The sequence below is a fragment of the Sphaerodactylus townsendi genome, linkage group LG10 (genome assembly GCF_021028975.2).
Source record: "Sphaerodactylus townsendi isolate TG3544 linkage group LG10, MPM_Stown_v2.3, whole genome shotgun sequence".
NCBI lineage: Eukaryota > Metazoa > Chordata > Lepidosauria > Squamata > Sphaerodactylidae > Sphaerodactylus > Sphaerodactylus townsendi.
Genome location: NC_059434.1, coordinates 35890745 through 35908727, shown reverse-complemented (window position 1 = coordinate 35908727; position 17983 = coordinate 35890745). Strand labels below are relative to the sequence as shown.

The following is a 17983-nucleotide window of genomic DNA, read 5'->3' as shown; positions in this document are numbered from 1 at the left end:
AGCAATTGTAGTAGGAGGTGCAATGCATCCAAAGTCACAGCTTCTAAATTAGATCATTCCTTCTTCTTGAAATACTTGTGTACTTTTCGGTGCATTATTAATTATGTCAATGTGATTGATTTTCCCTGGTTTGCTCTCCTGCCACTGACTGATTTTCGAGAGAAGGAAAATGAGACAAGGGGGTCAATGCATTATTAATAATGAATCAATATGTCACTGTGAAACCTAACATGTACCTGCAGTATTGAAAATGTGTACACACACGTGCGCACACACACACGAAGAATAGAAGGAAAATGATTTCTGAAAGCCAATAATTAATTATACTTGTAGTATGTTTAATTATTTTTGGGTTTTTGCTCTTCTGGTTTTTGTTCATCTGAATGAGCTATTTAAAAGTTGCTAATACTCCAAGTTAAGCGTGTACATAGCTATATCTGCTTGTGATTGTATCAGTGTTTTTGCAGTGCTGGTACAAAGTTTTGTACTGTTTTGTGCACTGAGAGAAATTTCATTATACTTTCAGATCTGAGAGATGGGGAGAACTGTAACATTATTTTCATTGTGGAACCAATCTGAGGATCTGGAGCAACACTTTTTAAAGATAATGGTACCAAATTGGCACAGAACATAGTCTGCCCTCTAATCTAGACCTGCTAAGTTACAAGTTCCAATGGTCTTTCTGGAGGTATAGGGAGGGATTTAAAAAATGCAAAATCCCTCCCTGCACCAGAAAGACCTCCATGTGGCCTAATAGATTTATGTCTAGGGTCAGGGCCATGGTGCAACTGGCTGCAAACCCAGGATGAAAACCAATTAACATCAGCCCCACCCCTGGGAATGCCCCCCTCCAATACTGGCATCCACTTCAGATGTCAATCCAGCTCCAGGGCAGCCTGGACTTCTGGATCCGCCTGCCACAGAGCTAAGAGGTGGCATTTGCTCTGTGCGCTGGCAGGGATACACCTTACATGGTGGGAAGGGGGCAAACATGCCAGTGTGACCCTGTGCCAGTCCCTGTGTGTGTTTGCCCCCACAAGTACTTGTTACAAAAACCTCCTAACACAATGGATATATGCTAGTCTGCTAGGGTTGGCTGCTAGGATTGCCAACTGCCTGGTCAAAATGTCATGTTCCTTTCATAGAATTTGTATGGAAATTTGCTGGTGAAGCTTCTCACACAACCCTGTGTCACCCTGGACTTCCTTGGTAGTCTCCTACCCAAATGCTAACCAGGGCTGACCCTGCTTAGCTTCTGAGGTCTGATGAGATCAGGCTATCCTGGGCTACCCAGGGCAGAGGAGAAAATCATTCTGTCTCTTTAACAGAGTCTTACCTTCCTATAAAGCCTTTATTAAAGGGACAGAACATTTTTTCTCCAGGCAGTTGGCAACCCCAGTTACAGTGGATATAACACCATAAAAATAACTACCCTGCCTACTCAAGAGGCAGTCATTAAAGCATCAATGAATTCCCCCCACAAAACAGACTGAAATGGCAAGTAGAATTCTTACGATAGTTATGATTACTATACTGAACAGTTAGGCCTATGATAGTGCAATCTACTCATTATGAGACTAATTACTCATGAGAGCAGTCTTATCAACCTAAATAATCAGATTGATGAACAGCCCACTGGTAAGACAAAAATAGGTTTGCCAGCTGTGAGGGAATGTTTAAAATTAGGCCTTTATCCTATGGCCAATGGAGATTTCACTCAGATTACTAACATTAAGAATCAGGAGGGAAATTTCCCCAGAAAGGGGGAAATTGGGGCTGGAGCCAGTCAACAGCATCTTTTATATGGACTTATTGATGTAGTTTGTCTTGGCAGAGTGCTAGTTATGCTAAGAAGTGTCAGACTCACTGATTAAAAATAAAGGTAAATGTGTTTCAGATGGGAAAGCTGAGAGACAAGGATAGGCTTCATCTACCATCCTGGCGAGGAAAGGAGAGAGAAGAAACTTCTAAGAAGAAGGAATAAATTAGACAGAAGTATGGAATGGACTTTGACCTAACAGTCTTATCTAGCTGACCACTTGCCCATTCCCTGCTGGGTCTTCTCTGTTCCTTCGCACACTAACTTTCAGCAGCAAGCCTTTATTGGCATAGACAACAGTACAACAATAGTAAAAAACCAATTAAAAAACATATACAGCACAGGAAATAAATGTTAAGTGGAAGGAAATCTACTGGCATTTAGTAAGTTCCAGAAGAAAGTCTGCCACTATCATACAGAGAGAAGGATCAGGATTATTCAGCAAATAGTGTAATCTAAATAAATCAGGAGATCGGGTAAATGTAAAGGAGTAAGATTCACATACTTGGATCTGATTTCCTTGAATCTGAAACAGTGTAGTAATTGGTGGGACAGAGATTCAACTGAACCATCATTACATGGGCACAATCTATTAGCCTTTTCTTGCTTGTTAAATCTGCCATGTAACAAGGCAGAAGGCATAACATTGAACCTGGCGAGCATTATGGCTCTCCTTTGAGCAGGGTTTATTAAGCAATACAGGTAGTGTACCAAGTGGCCCTGTTCAAATGGGAGAGAAAAATACAGGGGGGAGCACGTTTTCTTGGCTGCGGTGATTAGGGTAGAGAACTCTCTATCCAATAGTTGACTTTTTAATTTTCTATAAGGCCCTTTCCGCACGGAGGCGGAAGGGCTTGGGTCGGCGTTTCTGTCCATGCGGACGGTCCCAGAAAGAACTGGGAAGACGGCGCCGCTGGGCGCCGTCGCCCGGTCGACTCACCTGCTCTCCGGCCCTCTGGCGCGTCGCCGGGGCCTGGGGACACGCCTCCCCTGCCCTGCATGCCTGCTTCCGTGTCGCAGAGCAGGGGGCGTGTCCCCAGGCCCTGGCGATATGCCGGAGGGCCAGAGAGCAGGTGAGTGAAGGCAGGGAAGCGCAGGGAAGCCGCTGCCGTTCGCACGGCAGTGGCTGCGCGGCTGCAAAGCAGCTGCACCCCCTGTGCGAATGGCGGCCAGGGGGTGCCATTGTGCGAATGGCGGCCTGGGGTTTTTTGCCATCCCCAGGTCGCCATATTCCGCCCGTGCGGAAACGGCCTAAGCTTTTGAGTAGGACAAAGGGCAAAGTGAATCCACTGACCTGGCAGTGGAGACACCTTGATCACGATGTTAATTTGCCTTAGCAGTAATAGATGAGGAACTGAAGTTACAATTTAGCATAACTTCCATTGCAAATAGCACAGAAAGGTAGAGATAACATGGGCAAGGATATTACAATTTCTGTCATTTTTGGTTCTGCAACTTCTATCATTCTGAAGCTACTTTTATTTTCTAATGAGTGATACCTGTCACAAATGGACAGGTGGATGGACATGAGGATTCTTTTATTTACAGATCAGTCAGCCTACTGATTTGTTTTGTTATTATATTTGATTTGATTGGGGTCATATGGAGGGCCAGGTGGAATCTTTGTCTGGGAGCTCATGGTGACTTTCTGCAATCCTGACATTCAGTAGTCTAAGAGGAACACCAAAATACAAAAACAAATCCAATACAAGATGATTCTGTGATTATCTCTAATAAAGCTGTGATAATAAATAAATAGTGACCAGACCACGTAAATCAATGGGCTTATTCCCAAGAAAGTGTAATTAGAACTGCAATTTAATGAAATCAGTAGGAGTGAAAATTAAGTGTGGCTTTCCTTACTAATGCTGAGAAGTAAATCTTTTTCATTTCTCCCTAATGCTGTACAACTTGAAAGATATATTCCTATATGCAAAGACAATGGTTTGGTTCCAATTATTCTCTCTGCTGTGCTATTGAGCTGGTAGAACTGTCTTGACTATTTCTTGTTCTATTTTTTAAAAGAACAGGGTATAGTTGTATTTTTTTAAGTTGATAATTTAGATCCCATGAAACATTAAATATTTCTGTAGAGGTGGAGGTGGGGGTGGACTTAATGAATGACAAATTGTAAGATGTTTTACTGCTGGTATATTACTACAAATGATATTGATAAAATGAACAAGAGCTGGAATGCTGGAAATGCTGAAATGTAAAGAAGTAGTTGACTCTTTTTATCATATGTGGTAGACATTTTAAAAAGTGCAGACAGTTTGGAAGGAGGTACATTCAGAAATACAGAAAATGTTAAACACTAATTTTGTTATGAAGGCCAAAACTGAATTACTAGGCATATTACCTAAGAACACTTCAAAACACTCTGAAGCAATGTTTCAGTATTTGATGACTGTAGCTAGAGTGGTACTTGCAACAAACTGGCAGATGGAAGAATGCCCCTGTTTAGAGAACTGGGCAAATAAATCGAGGGAGTGCATAACAATGACAAAATTAACAAGTTTGGTCAACACAAAACTAATCAAAATTCCAACAGTAATCAAAATTGCATTTCTCATATTATTCATATGTGTTAAAATAAAGAAATGATGAAACTAAATATACATAGCGGAACTCCATGTACAAATGTTAGCATTGTGATATTATTGTTGGTGATAGAAGAAGTTTATAATCTGACAAATTTTACAATTTTGTGAAAATATTTTGGGAAAATTTTGTGAAAATATTTGGGGAATTATAATAATAGTGACTGAAAACCAGTTGATTAACTTATGCTTTTATAGAATATCTTTTGTATAACTCTATAGGTTCTCTTTTTATATTCAGAATTGTAATTAAGGTACAAATTTTTCCTGTTCTTATTCTTTGTTTAACTGTTTACATGTTACTATATTTCTATTGTTAAGAAATAAGTTACTTTTTAAAATAAATTACAGGCATCAAAGAACTTTTCTTTTAATGAAAAAATATTTAAAAGGGAGGAAATTCAGTTTAGAGATTACTATTCACCTATAATTCAAAACTTTGAACAAAATATAGTCAGAACAAAAATATTATCATACATTGCGTTTGGAAGGAAAACAAAATCAAATGAAATTAAAACACAAGTCATCTGGATCCCTGTTCATCAAGCTATTGTGTAATATTCTCCAAAACACCTAGAAAACATGGCTAAAATACGTCAACTTATCACATTCAATTGATGTCACAATCTCAAAGGAAGATAAACGTGACCTATTCAAGGCTATCTTACACAGAGAGATTGCAGTCTTATTAATCATCAAGAATTTCTGTGAACATATGTGAAGAACAATCACTCAGTAGTAAAAGTAAAATAATTAACTGGGAAAACTAGGATCACACAGATCCACAGTCATTGTACAAAAATAAATAAATTAATCAGTCTCAGGAGGATAGCCAGATACCATCAGAGCAATCCAGTGTTTATTCAGCAAATTGCTTCTGGAAAAAAAAACATTTTGATATTCATGCAATTAAAAGTTTGCTAATGAGTGACAAAATCCTTGAAAAAATAGATTTTAAAAAATGAAGCATTTGGAAACCTAAGGAAGTAAAATTCATCTGAAACTTATCTGTAAATGCCCTCTGTATGAATGAGTGTTCTCAGCCAATGTCTTGGGAAAGTTAAAGTACAGTTGTCTATGAACTCTAGAAACTCTATAGTCTGATTTGCCTGTAAAAGATTTGAAAATGGCGATATACTAGCGAAAACATTTTGATCCGTGTGTGTGTGCGCGCGCGTGTGTGTGTGTGTTTTGCAGGATAACTTTCCAAAATTATTTCTTTATTTTGTACTTTTTATCCTGCCCTTCCTCTAAGTAGCTCAGGGTGGCATATGTTGTTATATGTGGTTCTCACCACTCTTTTTTTATACTCGCAACAACCTTTGGAGGTAGGCTAGCTTGATAGATGGACGGTTGGCTGATAATGACTGGCCTAAGGTCACCTAGTGTGTTGCACACCACACTCATTCAGTTCACTGTAGTATTCATAGCAGTATTAAGATTTTGGAATTTACAGAGTTTAATGTTATTTGCCTAAGTACAGAGTCTTTGTATGCTGTTAGATATTTCAACAACATAATGAAGATTTGACAGCTCTAATTATTTTAATCATTACTTCATCTACAGAGTAGCCACAAAATTTGGGCTAGACATACAGATGTTATATTTCATTATTTCTAACATCACAATTTGTAACAGTTCCTGAGCAAGACTTAATTCCCACTCATAATTCAAGAATGAAACTCAGGTTTGGATCTAGACAGTTTTTACACTGTTGAGAAAAGGGGGGGTCCACTTTGTCCATCAAAAAGGTTGTGCAGAGGTCATGTGTCCTGCATGGAATGCAGGCTGCAGTAAGGAAAACAACTGGATGAAACTGAGAGAGAAAACTGGATGAATTTAACCCACAGGCAGTGGTGGGATTCAGCCTATTTGCACCACTTTAGTAGAACCGGTAGCTAATGTTTTGTCTAGTTCGGAAAACTGGTTGTAATCCCACCACTGAGTCCTTTCAGAACCAGTTGTTAAATTATTTGAAAGCCACCACTGCCCACAGGCCTTACATCTAAGTAAGAATGCTAAGAATCAGGAAGAAGCCTTCCATGTCCAGACAAATGTGTGGCCAGTGACAATGGAAAAGGGTGATACCATGCATTTCTTAAAGGTGGGCTTTGCTATCAATCTACATAATTTTAAAACTGACTCATACCTTTCATTCATGTTTGCCAGCTATGATCTTTCTAATAATACATTTGCCCTTTCCTTTTATTAACAGCCTTAATTTCAGTTTGCCCAAGTGTTTTTATTTGAGTTTACATATACTATAGCACTTCGCGAACGGATCCCCTCACCTTCTTAAATTTTTCAGGCAGGAAAAGCAGTCACTGACCTGTCTTGTCTGATTTCCTACCTTTTTTTCCTTCAGGGACTGAGGTGCTTAAGAAATGGTAGCATAAGGTGAAACAGAATAACTTTCCCTCTGCCCTGTAACTATCCAGAAGATAAAGGATGCCTGTTGTTATAACCTTTTTAGGCAAGCTCCTTGATAAGGCACACAAAATAATACTGTGGCAGTTTAAAACTTAAACAGAATCAAAGATTTATTTAGCAGAAAGAAGATGGGGAAAGGGAGATAAATAACTTGGAGAAAAGAAATGGATAAGGCAGAAGAAAAATATATACACAAGAACTTCGGTTTTGGGTTTTCAGGCACAAGATTATAAGTTTGCTCAATTTCAGTTCTTAGCTTAGATATTATATTATATCCCAGATAATATATTATATCATAACCCAGATGATACAATTATGTATGATGTTCAGGCTAATGGATTACACTCAGGGCCTAACACAGGCTGGTACATATATTCAGTACCCTCAAAAGCCTCCTTCTGTTAGAAAACCCTAAAACTAAAATATAAATAACTCTCTCTGGAGAGAGAGAGGGAGGGTGTTAAATTATTTGAATCCCACCACTGCCCACAAATATATGGCCCCTTAGCTTGGGCCCCTCAGTAACCCTCAACCTGATCACTCAGTCTGCATATTTATTTGCTTTCAACACAAATTTCACAAAGTAGAGCAAGCCAGATTCACACCACTGACTGCAACTACTCACCTTATACATGATAGTTTTTAAAGTACAGTTAAGACAGATAGCGCTTAACTCCAGGAACTCCAAAATGCAAAAAGTCTCGCAGATAGTTCTTTACAGGGAGATATCCTCCTCCCTCTGTGCATCATCAAGTTGCTTATCCAATCAGAGTGCAGGGTTATTACAACCAATAAGGTGGGGTCCCTGCTCTGTGTCTTTATGCCTCACTCTGAATGTAAACACTAATGCCTCTGATGGACCTTCACTTTTAAGTTATATTTTTCTCAACAGTCTATCACATCCTTCAACTGTTTTATCATTATACCACTAAGCACACTATCATTGTACTACAGAGATGACTGATAAGAACAGCCACTTTCTTTTCCCATAAAAAGGTCAGCATAATGTTAGTGGACTAAAGGATTGTAGCCTTGAGCTTTAATGATGAGCATTTTCATGCATACATGGTCACACTCAAACAAATGAATGAAGAAATTTAGGATTTTATTAGAAAGCTTCAGAAAAAGATTTTCTGTTACAACTACACCTTCATCATGCCTTCCTTTGGCTGATGTTCTTATGGATTACTAGTTGCCATCTGAGGGCAGGACAACCCTTGGTCGGAGTCCTTTGTTCCAATAACCACACCACACTCTCTTGGCTGGGGTAATTTATTTAGCCATAGCCATCGTTTATTATACAATCAGAAGCGTAAGGAGCAGCATGGGATTTTGATCTGCTCTGGGATCTTGCCATGGAGCCCCAGCGGGCAGTTGGCCTCTTACTGGAGCTTCACTCTGCTGTGGAGCTCTGCTGGGTGGTCAGCCTCTTGCGAGAGCATCCCCCTAACGTAATGCTCAGCTGGACGGTCAGCCTCTTGCTGTAGCATTCCCTACCAGCAGGTGTGGGGCAGCTCCCTAGGTCCCCTCCCATGGCCCTTTCAGATCAATACCCATGTGCCAAACCAAGAATGGCTATGACAAAGAAGCATGCATTAACAAAATCGAAAGCTCTATGGGGAGAGGTAGGCAGGCAAGTTGCTATCTGACCCAAGTACATGGCTGGCACAAAGGCTGGCCAGGACCTCCTTTCCTCATGACGTTGTGGGGTAAGAGCCATGACGTCTGTCTGCCATGGCATGGCATTGCTAAAAGCCCACTTCCACCCCTACCTGGGCTGAAGCTGGGGACTCCTTCCTGCCCATCCTGAGCAGCAACTTCGGCCATGCTGATTCACGGCCGCTCTTTCTTAAAAATTGCCAGCTAACCATATTTCCTCAATCTGCAGAGACTCAATATTCTGAAATGCCCAACTAGCTTCATTAAACTTTTCCCCCATCAATTCAATTCACTTTCAATTTATTGGACTAAATAGGCTGTCCCTCCCCTTCTGGGATTGGGGCAATGAACATCAGGTTAATAAATTTATATATAAAATACAAATAAATAATACGCATTTATAATTTTAAAAATTAAATCATTCCAACTGCTGCCTCAACCATGTGCTTGGTGGAACAGCTCTGCCTTACAGACCCTGTGGAATTGTGTAAGATCCTGCAGGACTCTGGTCTCATTTGGCAGAGTGTTCTACCAGGCTGGGTCAGGGCTGAAAAGGTTCTGGCCCTGGTCAAGGCTAGTCAAACATTTCTGGGACCAACAGTAAATTGTTGTTTCATCAAAATGCTCTCTGGGGAACAAACCCTGATAGATGGTCCCTGAGGTATGTGGACCCCATACTGTTAAGGGTTTTGTACCTAAGAACAAGCACCTTGAACCTGATCCAGTACTCCACCTGAAGATAAGTGCAGCTGGTGGAGTACCGATGGATTTGTGCCCACCATGGTGTCCCTGTCAAGTCACGTCTGACTTATGGCAACTCCTGGTGGGGTTTTCAAGGCAAAAGATGTTCTGAGGTTGCTTGCCATTGCCTGCTTCTGTGTCGTGATTCTGCTATACCTTAGAAAGCTCCCTTCTAAATACTTGCCAGGATTAATGCTGCTTAGCTTCTGAGATTTGATGACATCAGGCTATCCAGGTCAGGACTTATTATACATAACCAGGAAAAAATAAACAAGAACCTCTTTGTGTTTAGAAGAGTAGGAGTGAGGGTTGCTTGCCTGTGCAGTTTGGACATACTTTCTTCTTACCTTGTATCTTTGTTCAAATTAATGTGTGAGTGCCTGCAACAGCAGATATGACTGCATATCTCTTCCAACATCACAGTCAAAGTGCATACATTGCAAAACTTCCAAAGACAATTCCACAGAAAAAGACAAATGAAAAGAGATATCCACACTTTATTTTTAGCAGCATATGCCCGAGTCCCTGTGGAATTGGTACGCATATAAGTAACTGCTTCAAGAAAGCAATGTGCTCTGAAGTAACATCTCAACTCCAATTAAAAAAACAGAGATCAATGAGGATTTGCCCATGGTCTCAAAGGGGCATTGACCACCTTCCTGGCAGATGCACATATACAAAATCTTTAGAGTATATTTGTGTAATCCACATAGTTAAGAAAAGGTCACACATTCCCCATAGCTATGCTTTCTGTCATTAAGGACTTTCCAACTTGCAATTCAATCCTGAGAAGGATGGAGCACTCATGTTGCCTCCTAAGAGGCTTGTGAGCTGTGGCTAGCCAGCAAAATGTGATGCTGCCCCTTTCCCTGTGCAAGTGGCCTATGGAGCCCAGTGGGCTGCCCCACTGATTTTGTAGACGTAAATGTGTGCCAGCAAATGCACTAAAGGGCTAAGGAAATGAATTAAAGCCCCAGGAAAAGCCCCGTTGGTGCCTGTGCAGGCTCCTGTACCAGAGTAGTGCTGACGCCATAGCTGCGATGGTGCTTGGGCATTGTGCTGCTGCATGGCTCCCCAGCACCAGCATAAGTGCCCCTGCACCAGTGTAAATGTCCTTTACAACTGCATAAATAGCATTTATACCACTGCAGAGGTCATACTGCCCCCTCAGTGGTTTCTGTCTCCCCTTGGACTGCACTGTTTGTATGAATTCATGAAATCACTCAGAAGGGCTGAAATTAGCATAAGTACTCAGATCTGTCATATTAACGTACCCAGGCACTGACACATCTGCCGCAGGTCGTGATTTTGAAATCCCCATAGAGATCCTTGATGGCTCCAGTTGTAAAGAAACCCTCTACCATCAGTAAGATGCCATAGACAAAGAAGGCAGCTGCTACTCCGTAGATCACATATTTGAAGATATCAATCCTGCATAAGAAGAGTGAAAGGTATTCAAATTAGCAAGATGTTAGTGTTGAATCTGAACTCAAGAGTTGTGAACTATACAACCAATGAAATGCAAGCACATGAAACAAAGATGCCGTTCACTGAAAGCATACTCTGCTTATCAGATGCAACAGAGCTCTTTACAACCCAATTGCCTTGCTTCTCTGCCCATACCATTTATTTCAATTAGAAAATTTTATGCTGTCTATTGGAGGCAGATCTCAAAAAAAATCAAAGAAACAGTAAAAACGTTACAAATCATATCAATAAAACGTATCAACAAAACAATGCAAGTCAATAACTGAAAAATGCCAATTAAAATAGCCAATAAAAGCAATCCAGGCCCACAAAATGGAACATCTGAAATGATATTGATAAAACAGTTCTCAGCAATTGAGCAAGTGATAAAACATCTAAAAAGATTGGACTCGTTCGTTGAAAGCCCAGGTGTAATGGACAGGAAGCTGTCCTGTCCCTGAAGGGAAAATCAGCCACTCAGATGAGCCCATAAGAGTGTTGCTCCAGAATCCAGTATTTGAATAGTGTCCAGAAACAGATTGGCAGCCAATGTTGACCTTTCAATTCAAGACTAATTTTAGCAAAATACGACACAAACCTTCCGTTGCCAAAATATCTGGATAGATTAGTGGGAAACACATAGAACACTCTTGCAATGCATTCATCCAGTTGTCACATTTTATCTCTCTGTAGAAGTGAGGTGGACATGGAATCATATTTGCAAAGTGTGAGACTCCTGAAGGCAACATTCATTTTTCCTCATAGTTAACTGATTACTTGGGCTATCAGAAAGAAACCACAGAACCCAACCCATATTTTACAAGACTGTTTCACTGAATGAAAACTTTTTCAGAGCCCAAAACTTTCCCAGGGATTCCAGGCTGACTTCAGCATACATTTGGGGGTGGGGGTGGGTGACTGAATCCGTAATTCAAGATGGCAGCATAGCAAAGAATCTTGGCTGATTGCTCTGTCACTTGCTTAGCTTGCCTGTCAACATACAACACAGTGATTTGTTCAAAGTACAAACCTTTCTGCACGAGCCAAGCACACAAGCAAGCACGTACAACACAGAGCTCAGAGCCAATGCCACACAGTATTTGCAGCAAGTTCACTATGTGAATACTGTAATGCCTGAAGGAAAATAGTGTCTGTGGGCAGGCTAGAAGTGAGGGCACATGTTTAACATGCCTCCAAAGACACAACTCTCTTTAAGGGTTATGGTGTTCATAACAGCGAGTTGTCATGAGCAAACCAGTTGCATATCTCAGAATACAGAAACATAAAGCAGCCTCATACTGAGTCAGAACTGTGGTCTATCAAGGTCAGTATTGCCTGATGTGACTGAAAGTAGTTCTCCTGGGTAGCAGACACAAGTTTTTCACATAGCCTGCTTCCTGATTCATTTAAGAGGATATGCCAGGGACTGAATCTGGAACCTTCTAAATGACAAGCAAACTACTGAGCTACAGCCCTACCCCCAACTGGGATGAGCTGCTATTAAGCGCCTTTGTTTTTGTTAATGCTTCTTTTGTTAATGCTCCTTTGTTTTCGTTTTGTAATTTTTAGGATGCTACCTCGTAGCATTTACATGCCTACATCAGCTTACTCAAGTGTACAAAATTACTTATTAGAAGTATTTGTTTGAAGGTTTTTATTAATATTTTTCCCAAAACCATTACAGTACTGTCTTTTGAAAGTACTACACCAATTTATAGTTTTAAAGTTTTCACTTCAGAACAGATGAAATGTAGATTAAGGATCTCCATCTGTAGAAGGTAAACAGGGCTCACACAATCAATATTTAAATCTGGGCCACACAGACAAAAAGAGGGTTTTTTAAATTCATTATTTATTTATTTAAAATATTTCTATGCTACCTTTTCACCCAAACATCAAAACATACCACCATTAAAACCACATTTAAAAATATACATAAAATAAACAATTCAGTAAAGCATATAAATAGCGAAACTCACATCACAATGCAATAAGGGAGAAATACCAACAATAGACCTATACAGGGTGAACATGATCCTACTAGTTTCGCTGGATCTCTCAGGGTTCTTCAATACTATCAACCATAATATCCTACTGAGCCACCTCTTAGCACTGGAACTAAGCAGCACTGTGTTATGGCGATTTGAATCTTATCTGGGGGTCAGTTTCAGAAGGTAGTGTTGGGAGATTCCTAGTCTGCCCCATGACCACTGGCCTGTGGACTCCTGGAGAGTTCCATCTGAACCCCTATGCTATTTAATATCTACATGAAGCCATTGGAAAGGTTATCAGGAGGTATGCTTTGCAGTGTCCACAATATGCAAAAACTCTTTCTTTCTCACCCAGTTCCAAGGATGCTGCATGAGGGTGAACAAGCTGGATCCTAATAGGCTGCATGAGGGTAAACAAGCTGGTTCCTAACCCTGACAAGATAGATGTTCTCTGGATTCGTAGAAAGGCAGACCAGGGACTTGAGATCTCTCCTGTCTTAGATGGATTATATTTCCCCTTGAAAAGCCAAATTCACAGTATAGGAGTGCTCCTTGACTCAGCAGTTACCTTAGGTCGGAAATCACATAGTCGTGATGGCTCAGAAGGCTTTTGCTCAGGTTCAGCTGGTGCGTCATGTGTTTCCATTTCTGGGTCAGACACATCTTGCCACAGTGATCCATGCCTTAGTTGCATTTAGTCTTGACTACTTCAATGCATTCTACTTTGGGCTACGCTTGAAGAGTGTTCAAAAGCTGCAGCTACTGCAGAATGCTGTGACTAGAATGCTACTTGGGGCCAGCTACTTAGAACATGTAGCCCTGTGTCAAAACAGAAGCCATCTTAGAGGAAAATGCCAGCTAAAACTCTCATCTTCTAGGACTCTGAGCACTTGAAGGTTTAAGCCAACCCCTCTCAGACTGAAGGTTACTTGTTGAGGTAACCTGGAGAGCCTGTTAAATTCATGCAGTTCAGCTGTAAATCTGGTATGGGAGGTGGGTGCACACTCTCATCCCAGAAAATTCAATGGAGGAAACCCTGTGATTGGCTGGAAAGGTCAGGAGGTTATGAATGACAATGCCTGTGTTACAGACTATAGAAAAGAGAGAACATTTCCTTTCTTATCTCTTTTCTTCCACCCACCACCCTTGATGCTTGAAGATAATCTGTGTAAACTCTAGAGCATCATGCTTCAGCTGCAAGAACCAGTACTGCTGTTATCAAGATAAGAAAATTGAAAGTTGATTAGTTTTTTGTTATTTTGTGTTTGTTATGACTATATTGAGCTATGTGCTTTGATTTTAATACTTTTTTTGAATTTCTTCAACAATGTTTTTTTGCTTCATTTTCTGTGAATGACAGCCTACCTAGGCCTAAATTTGGTTATTTTGCTGCACCAAGGCAGATGGTAGCTTTGAGTGGGGAGATCTGGTTCAATCGCCTGAGGAATAACTGCATGTGGATGCAGTTCTGTTTGTTGTTTTTGGATAGGGCAGAAGCTGGGATGGAGCCTGAGAGTGTGGCTCAGGGGGAGCCTGGAAAGGGAAGCACCAGCAGCAAGTCCTAGGCAAGCCAAGGCATCACAGCAATGGGAGAATGCAATCCAGGAAGCAGACTGGACTATAATAAATTAAAGCTCTACATGAATAGTAGATAATAAATTAATAATTAATAAATTAAAGCTCTACATAGATATTTTTCCCTGTAAAAGTGAGGCAAGAGAAGGACAAGGTTATTTCTGAATTGATTCCAGAAACACCTTAGTTTTCTGCTAATCTAACTGCTCAGCAGCAAGGTGAGCTGTGAGATTGTGAGATGTAGTCATGTGTTTCCAGCCATTGTTTAGCAACATGCCAGATAAAGGTACCTCAATTACTCATCATATTGATACTGGCAATCACCCCCTCCTATTAAATGTTTGTAATGGTGTCAGTGTTGGAGTGCTGTGTGGTTTCCGGGCTGTATGGCCGTGTTCTAGAGGCATTCTCTCCTGACGTTTCACCTGCATCTGTGGCTGGCATCTTCAGAGGATCCTCTGAAGATGCCAGCCACAGATGCAGGCGAAATGTCAGGAGAGAATGCTGCTAGAACATGGCCATACAGCCCAGAAACCACACAGCACCCCTGTGATTCCGGCTGTGAAAGCCTTTGACAATACAGTGTCAGTGTTATTCAGAAGTTGAAAAACCATACTCACTGAATGAGGATGTTCCAAATGCTAGTAGGTAAGAACAAATGGGGAAATCACCTTATGTTGAACCTCCCCATGACTTCACACTAAACAGAGAAAGGCAATGCCATTTTCAAAATATGTATAAGTGCTAAGTTTCTTTAAATTACCTTTAATATTACAATAATTAACCATGGAATTATGTTTCTTTAAATTACATTTAACATTAAAACAGTTATTCAGATAATTGTTTTATTGTGTAATTTGTATCCTTACTGAAGCAGCCTAAATAGTCTGACCAGCCCAGTCATTAGTCACCTGGACTTAACAGTCACCTGGACTGTTAAGGCATTTGCAATCTCAGATCCTCTTTGATCTGAGATTGCAAATGCCTTAACAGTCCAGGTGCTCGGGAGCAACAGCCGCAGAAGGCCATTGCTTCACATCCTGCCTGTGAGCTCCCAAAGGCACCTGGTGGGCCACTGCGAGTAGCAGAGAGCTGGACTAGATGGACTCTGGTCTGATCCAGCTGGCTTGTTCTTATGTTCTTATTAGACCTTCTAAGTTATGGTTAATATTCGGATGGAGACTACCAAGAAAGACAGGGATTGCTATTCAGAGGAAGGCAAAGGTAAACTACCTATGCTCATCTCTTGCCATAAAAACCCCATTACATGGAGGCCATTTACGCACAACATGAAGGCCATTTACTTTAAGTGTACATTTCTTTGGGTTTGCTTCTCAACTACACACTTGCTTTCCCCTCTTTGGCACTTGCTCCACTGTCAGATCAGGGAATTCCTGCAGTTTTCAAAACCTTTTTAAGTGTGACTTTTTCTCTCTTTTCACAGGGAAAGCACATTTAGGTTTTCTCACTCCTCCCTGCCTTCCCCACCCAGACCACAAGAGTTCTTCCCACTATTTAGGCCAGCATTTTAGGATGATCAGAATCAGATTATTCCTTTTTATTTTATTTTAAAGGTGAAAACGCTGGATTGGTGAACGAAGTGAAATTGACAAGACTGATCTGGATTTACTTCAGCAACAACAACAAAAGGTTGCAAGCTATCTCCTCAAATGGAGGTTGCATAGAAACAACAAGGGGGTCAAAATAAAGCATTGGCTTGGCTAGGGACCTTTCACAGGAGGGTAACCTGTGTAAACAAAAAAACACAGGGAAACAAAGGATTGTGTCAACAGGAAAACCCCACTGCATAGCAAAGTTAGAGAACCAACTGCCTCTCAGCCACAAGATAAGTAGTGCACGCATAATTGGCCAGAATTTCATGGAGTATCATGAGCTGGGTGAGATTTGACAGCACACAATTATTATTATCATTCTTAATGAAAACTCAGAAGTGTTTCTTCAAATGGTCCAGAAGTGGCCTTTTGAGTTTATTTCCTCCCAGTGGAAATTCTTTTTAAAAGCACTTGGTTCCTAGCATGCTAAGTGAAATACATCTTTCAGACTATTTACTGTGGCATTGAGAAAATGGTTTACTGTCTCTGCAAGGCCCCATTTAATCAAATAATGCCCAATAATTGTATTCTGCTGTTCTGCAGCCCTGGAATAAATGATCTGCAATTTTTATGAGATTTTCTGAGCCCATCATAGGACTGTAAGATAATGAATTGTTTTTTATTGCATTAGGGCAACAAAAAAACCAACAGAACGTAATAAAATGCTGTTTATTTAAGAATGGCTGTTTAAAAACAGATAGCTATGACTGCCATTGGGAAGATGAGTGTCCTGTTTAGGTGGCTGCAGTGCATGAGCCTTGTCTACCAGAAAAAAGCCTAAATGATCTTGTCAGTTTATTTAAAAACTGCTGTTTCTGCCTCTGTCAAGGTTTGTAGAATACATTTAATGAAGCTTATCAAAGACACAGTTGTTTGCTTCAGACATGACTCAGCTAACAGGAAATCACTTAAATCTAGGCTTGCCTCAATAGCAATTGATTTCATGACTTTTTGTTGCTGTCTGGAATGGTATTGAGGGAGTACACTAAAGGATTAAAGCAGGATTCAGGTGGACTTAACCATAGTTAGCAGAGTAGCCTATACTCAGTCATACTAACCAAAGTTAAAGTAAACTATGGTTTTCTACAATGTTTAAACTAAGCCAGTACCCCCAATCTTGGCAATAGTACTGAGCTATTTTTGGTTTTACTATATCCTAAAGGATTAAAGGCTGGAGGATTCCTCAAGCTATTATATGGGATGGCTTAACTGCTGTACATTCCAGTCACAGTTATTAAAAATGAGAAGTCAGACAGCATGAAATTGGAATGTTTTCCATGAAAGCTGAATTACATTGATTGAGAATGTGCTATACTCTAAACAAGGAAAGAGATGCTTCATATTTCAAGAATATACCCAAACTCTTCCTCTTTGATAAAATTCTAGTTGCCAGTAGGAAATAGTAACTGCCTTACGTTTTCTGATTCTATGCAGTAAAATGCAAGAAAGAGATTATCATTGAAACCATAGAATTGCTAAACTATGTCCTTCTTTTCTCTAAATTGATAAATCCATCCAGGCTGTACCATTTCAGTCTACAAGTGAGAATTCATATGTCTGAATGCTGTTCTATCACCACCAACAAATGTACCCATATAGAAAAGTAGCATGTCAGGAAGTTCAGACTAAAACATCTCATGGTAATTTTCTTCATGCAGACTTTGGTTTTGCTGGGATTCTTTCATATAAGGGGACTCTCAAGTTTTCCAAGCTAATACCTACAGTCTGAAGAAGTTTCTGATCCACTTGAGGTGAATGTTCCTACTCCTCTCAGTTTCAGCCATGCTCAAGTGGCTGAAAAGAAGTCAAAGTTGAACCCTGACAAGAAAATGATGATGGTTGAGATGGCTGAGGCTTTCAAGAGTGTAATGCTCTCAGCATTTGACCAAATCTAATCAGCTTTGTTGCACTTGGTGAGGAATTTGGTTGTATCCATCTAATGAAGTCAATTTGGTTGTATCCATCTAATGAAGTCAATGAAGAAGTCAAGAGTGTTTTCCCCCTTTGTGCTTGGCTAGAAATTAAAACTGACCAGGTTACACTGATGCATGCCTTAAGACTCCACTTCTACAGTACACTTTATGTGAG

At 40.4% G+C, this 17983-nt stretch overlaps 1 protein-coding gene across 1 annotated transcript in view; it reads right to left on the bottom strand.

Moving 5' to 3' along the window:
• Positions 1 to 17983, bottom strand: part of GPM6A (glycoprotein M6A) — a 186854-nt gene that overhangs the window by 65465 nt on the left and 103406 nt on the right. Inside the window, exon 4 of the mRNA XM_048508732.1 lies at positions 10524 to 10680. Within this exon, the coding sequence (XP_048364689.1) occupies positions 10524 to 10680 (157 nt within the window). The remainder of the gene's footprint in view (positions 1 to 10523; positions 10681 to 17983) is intronic.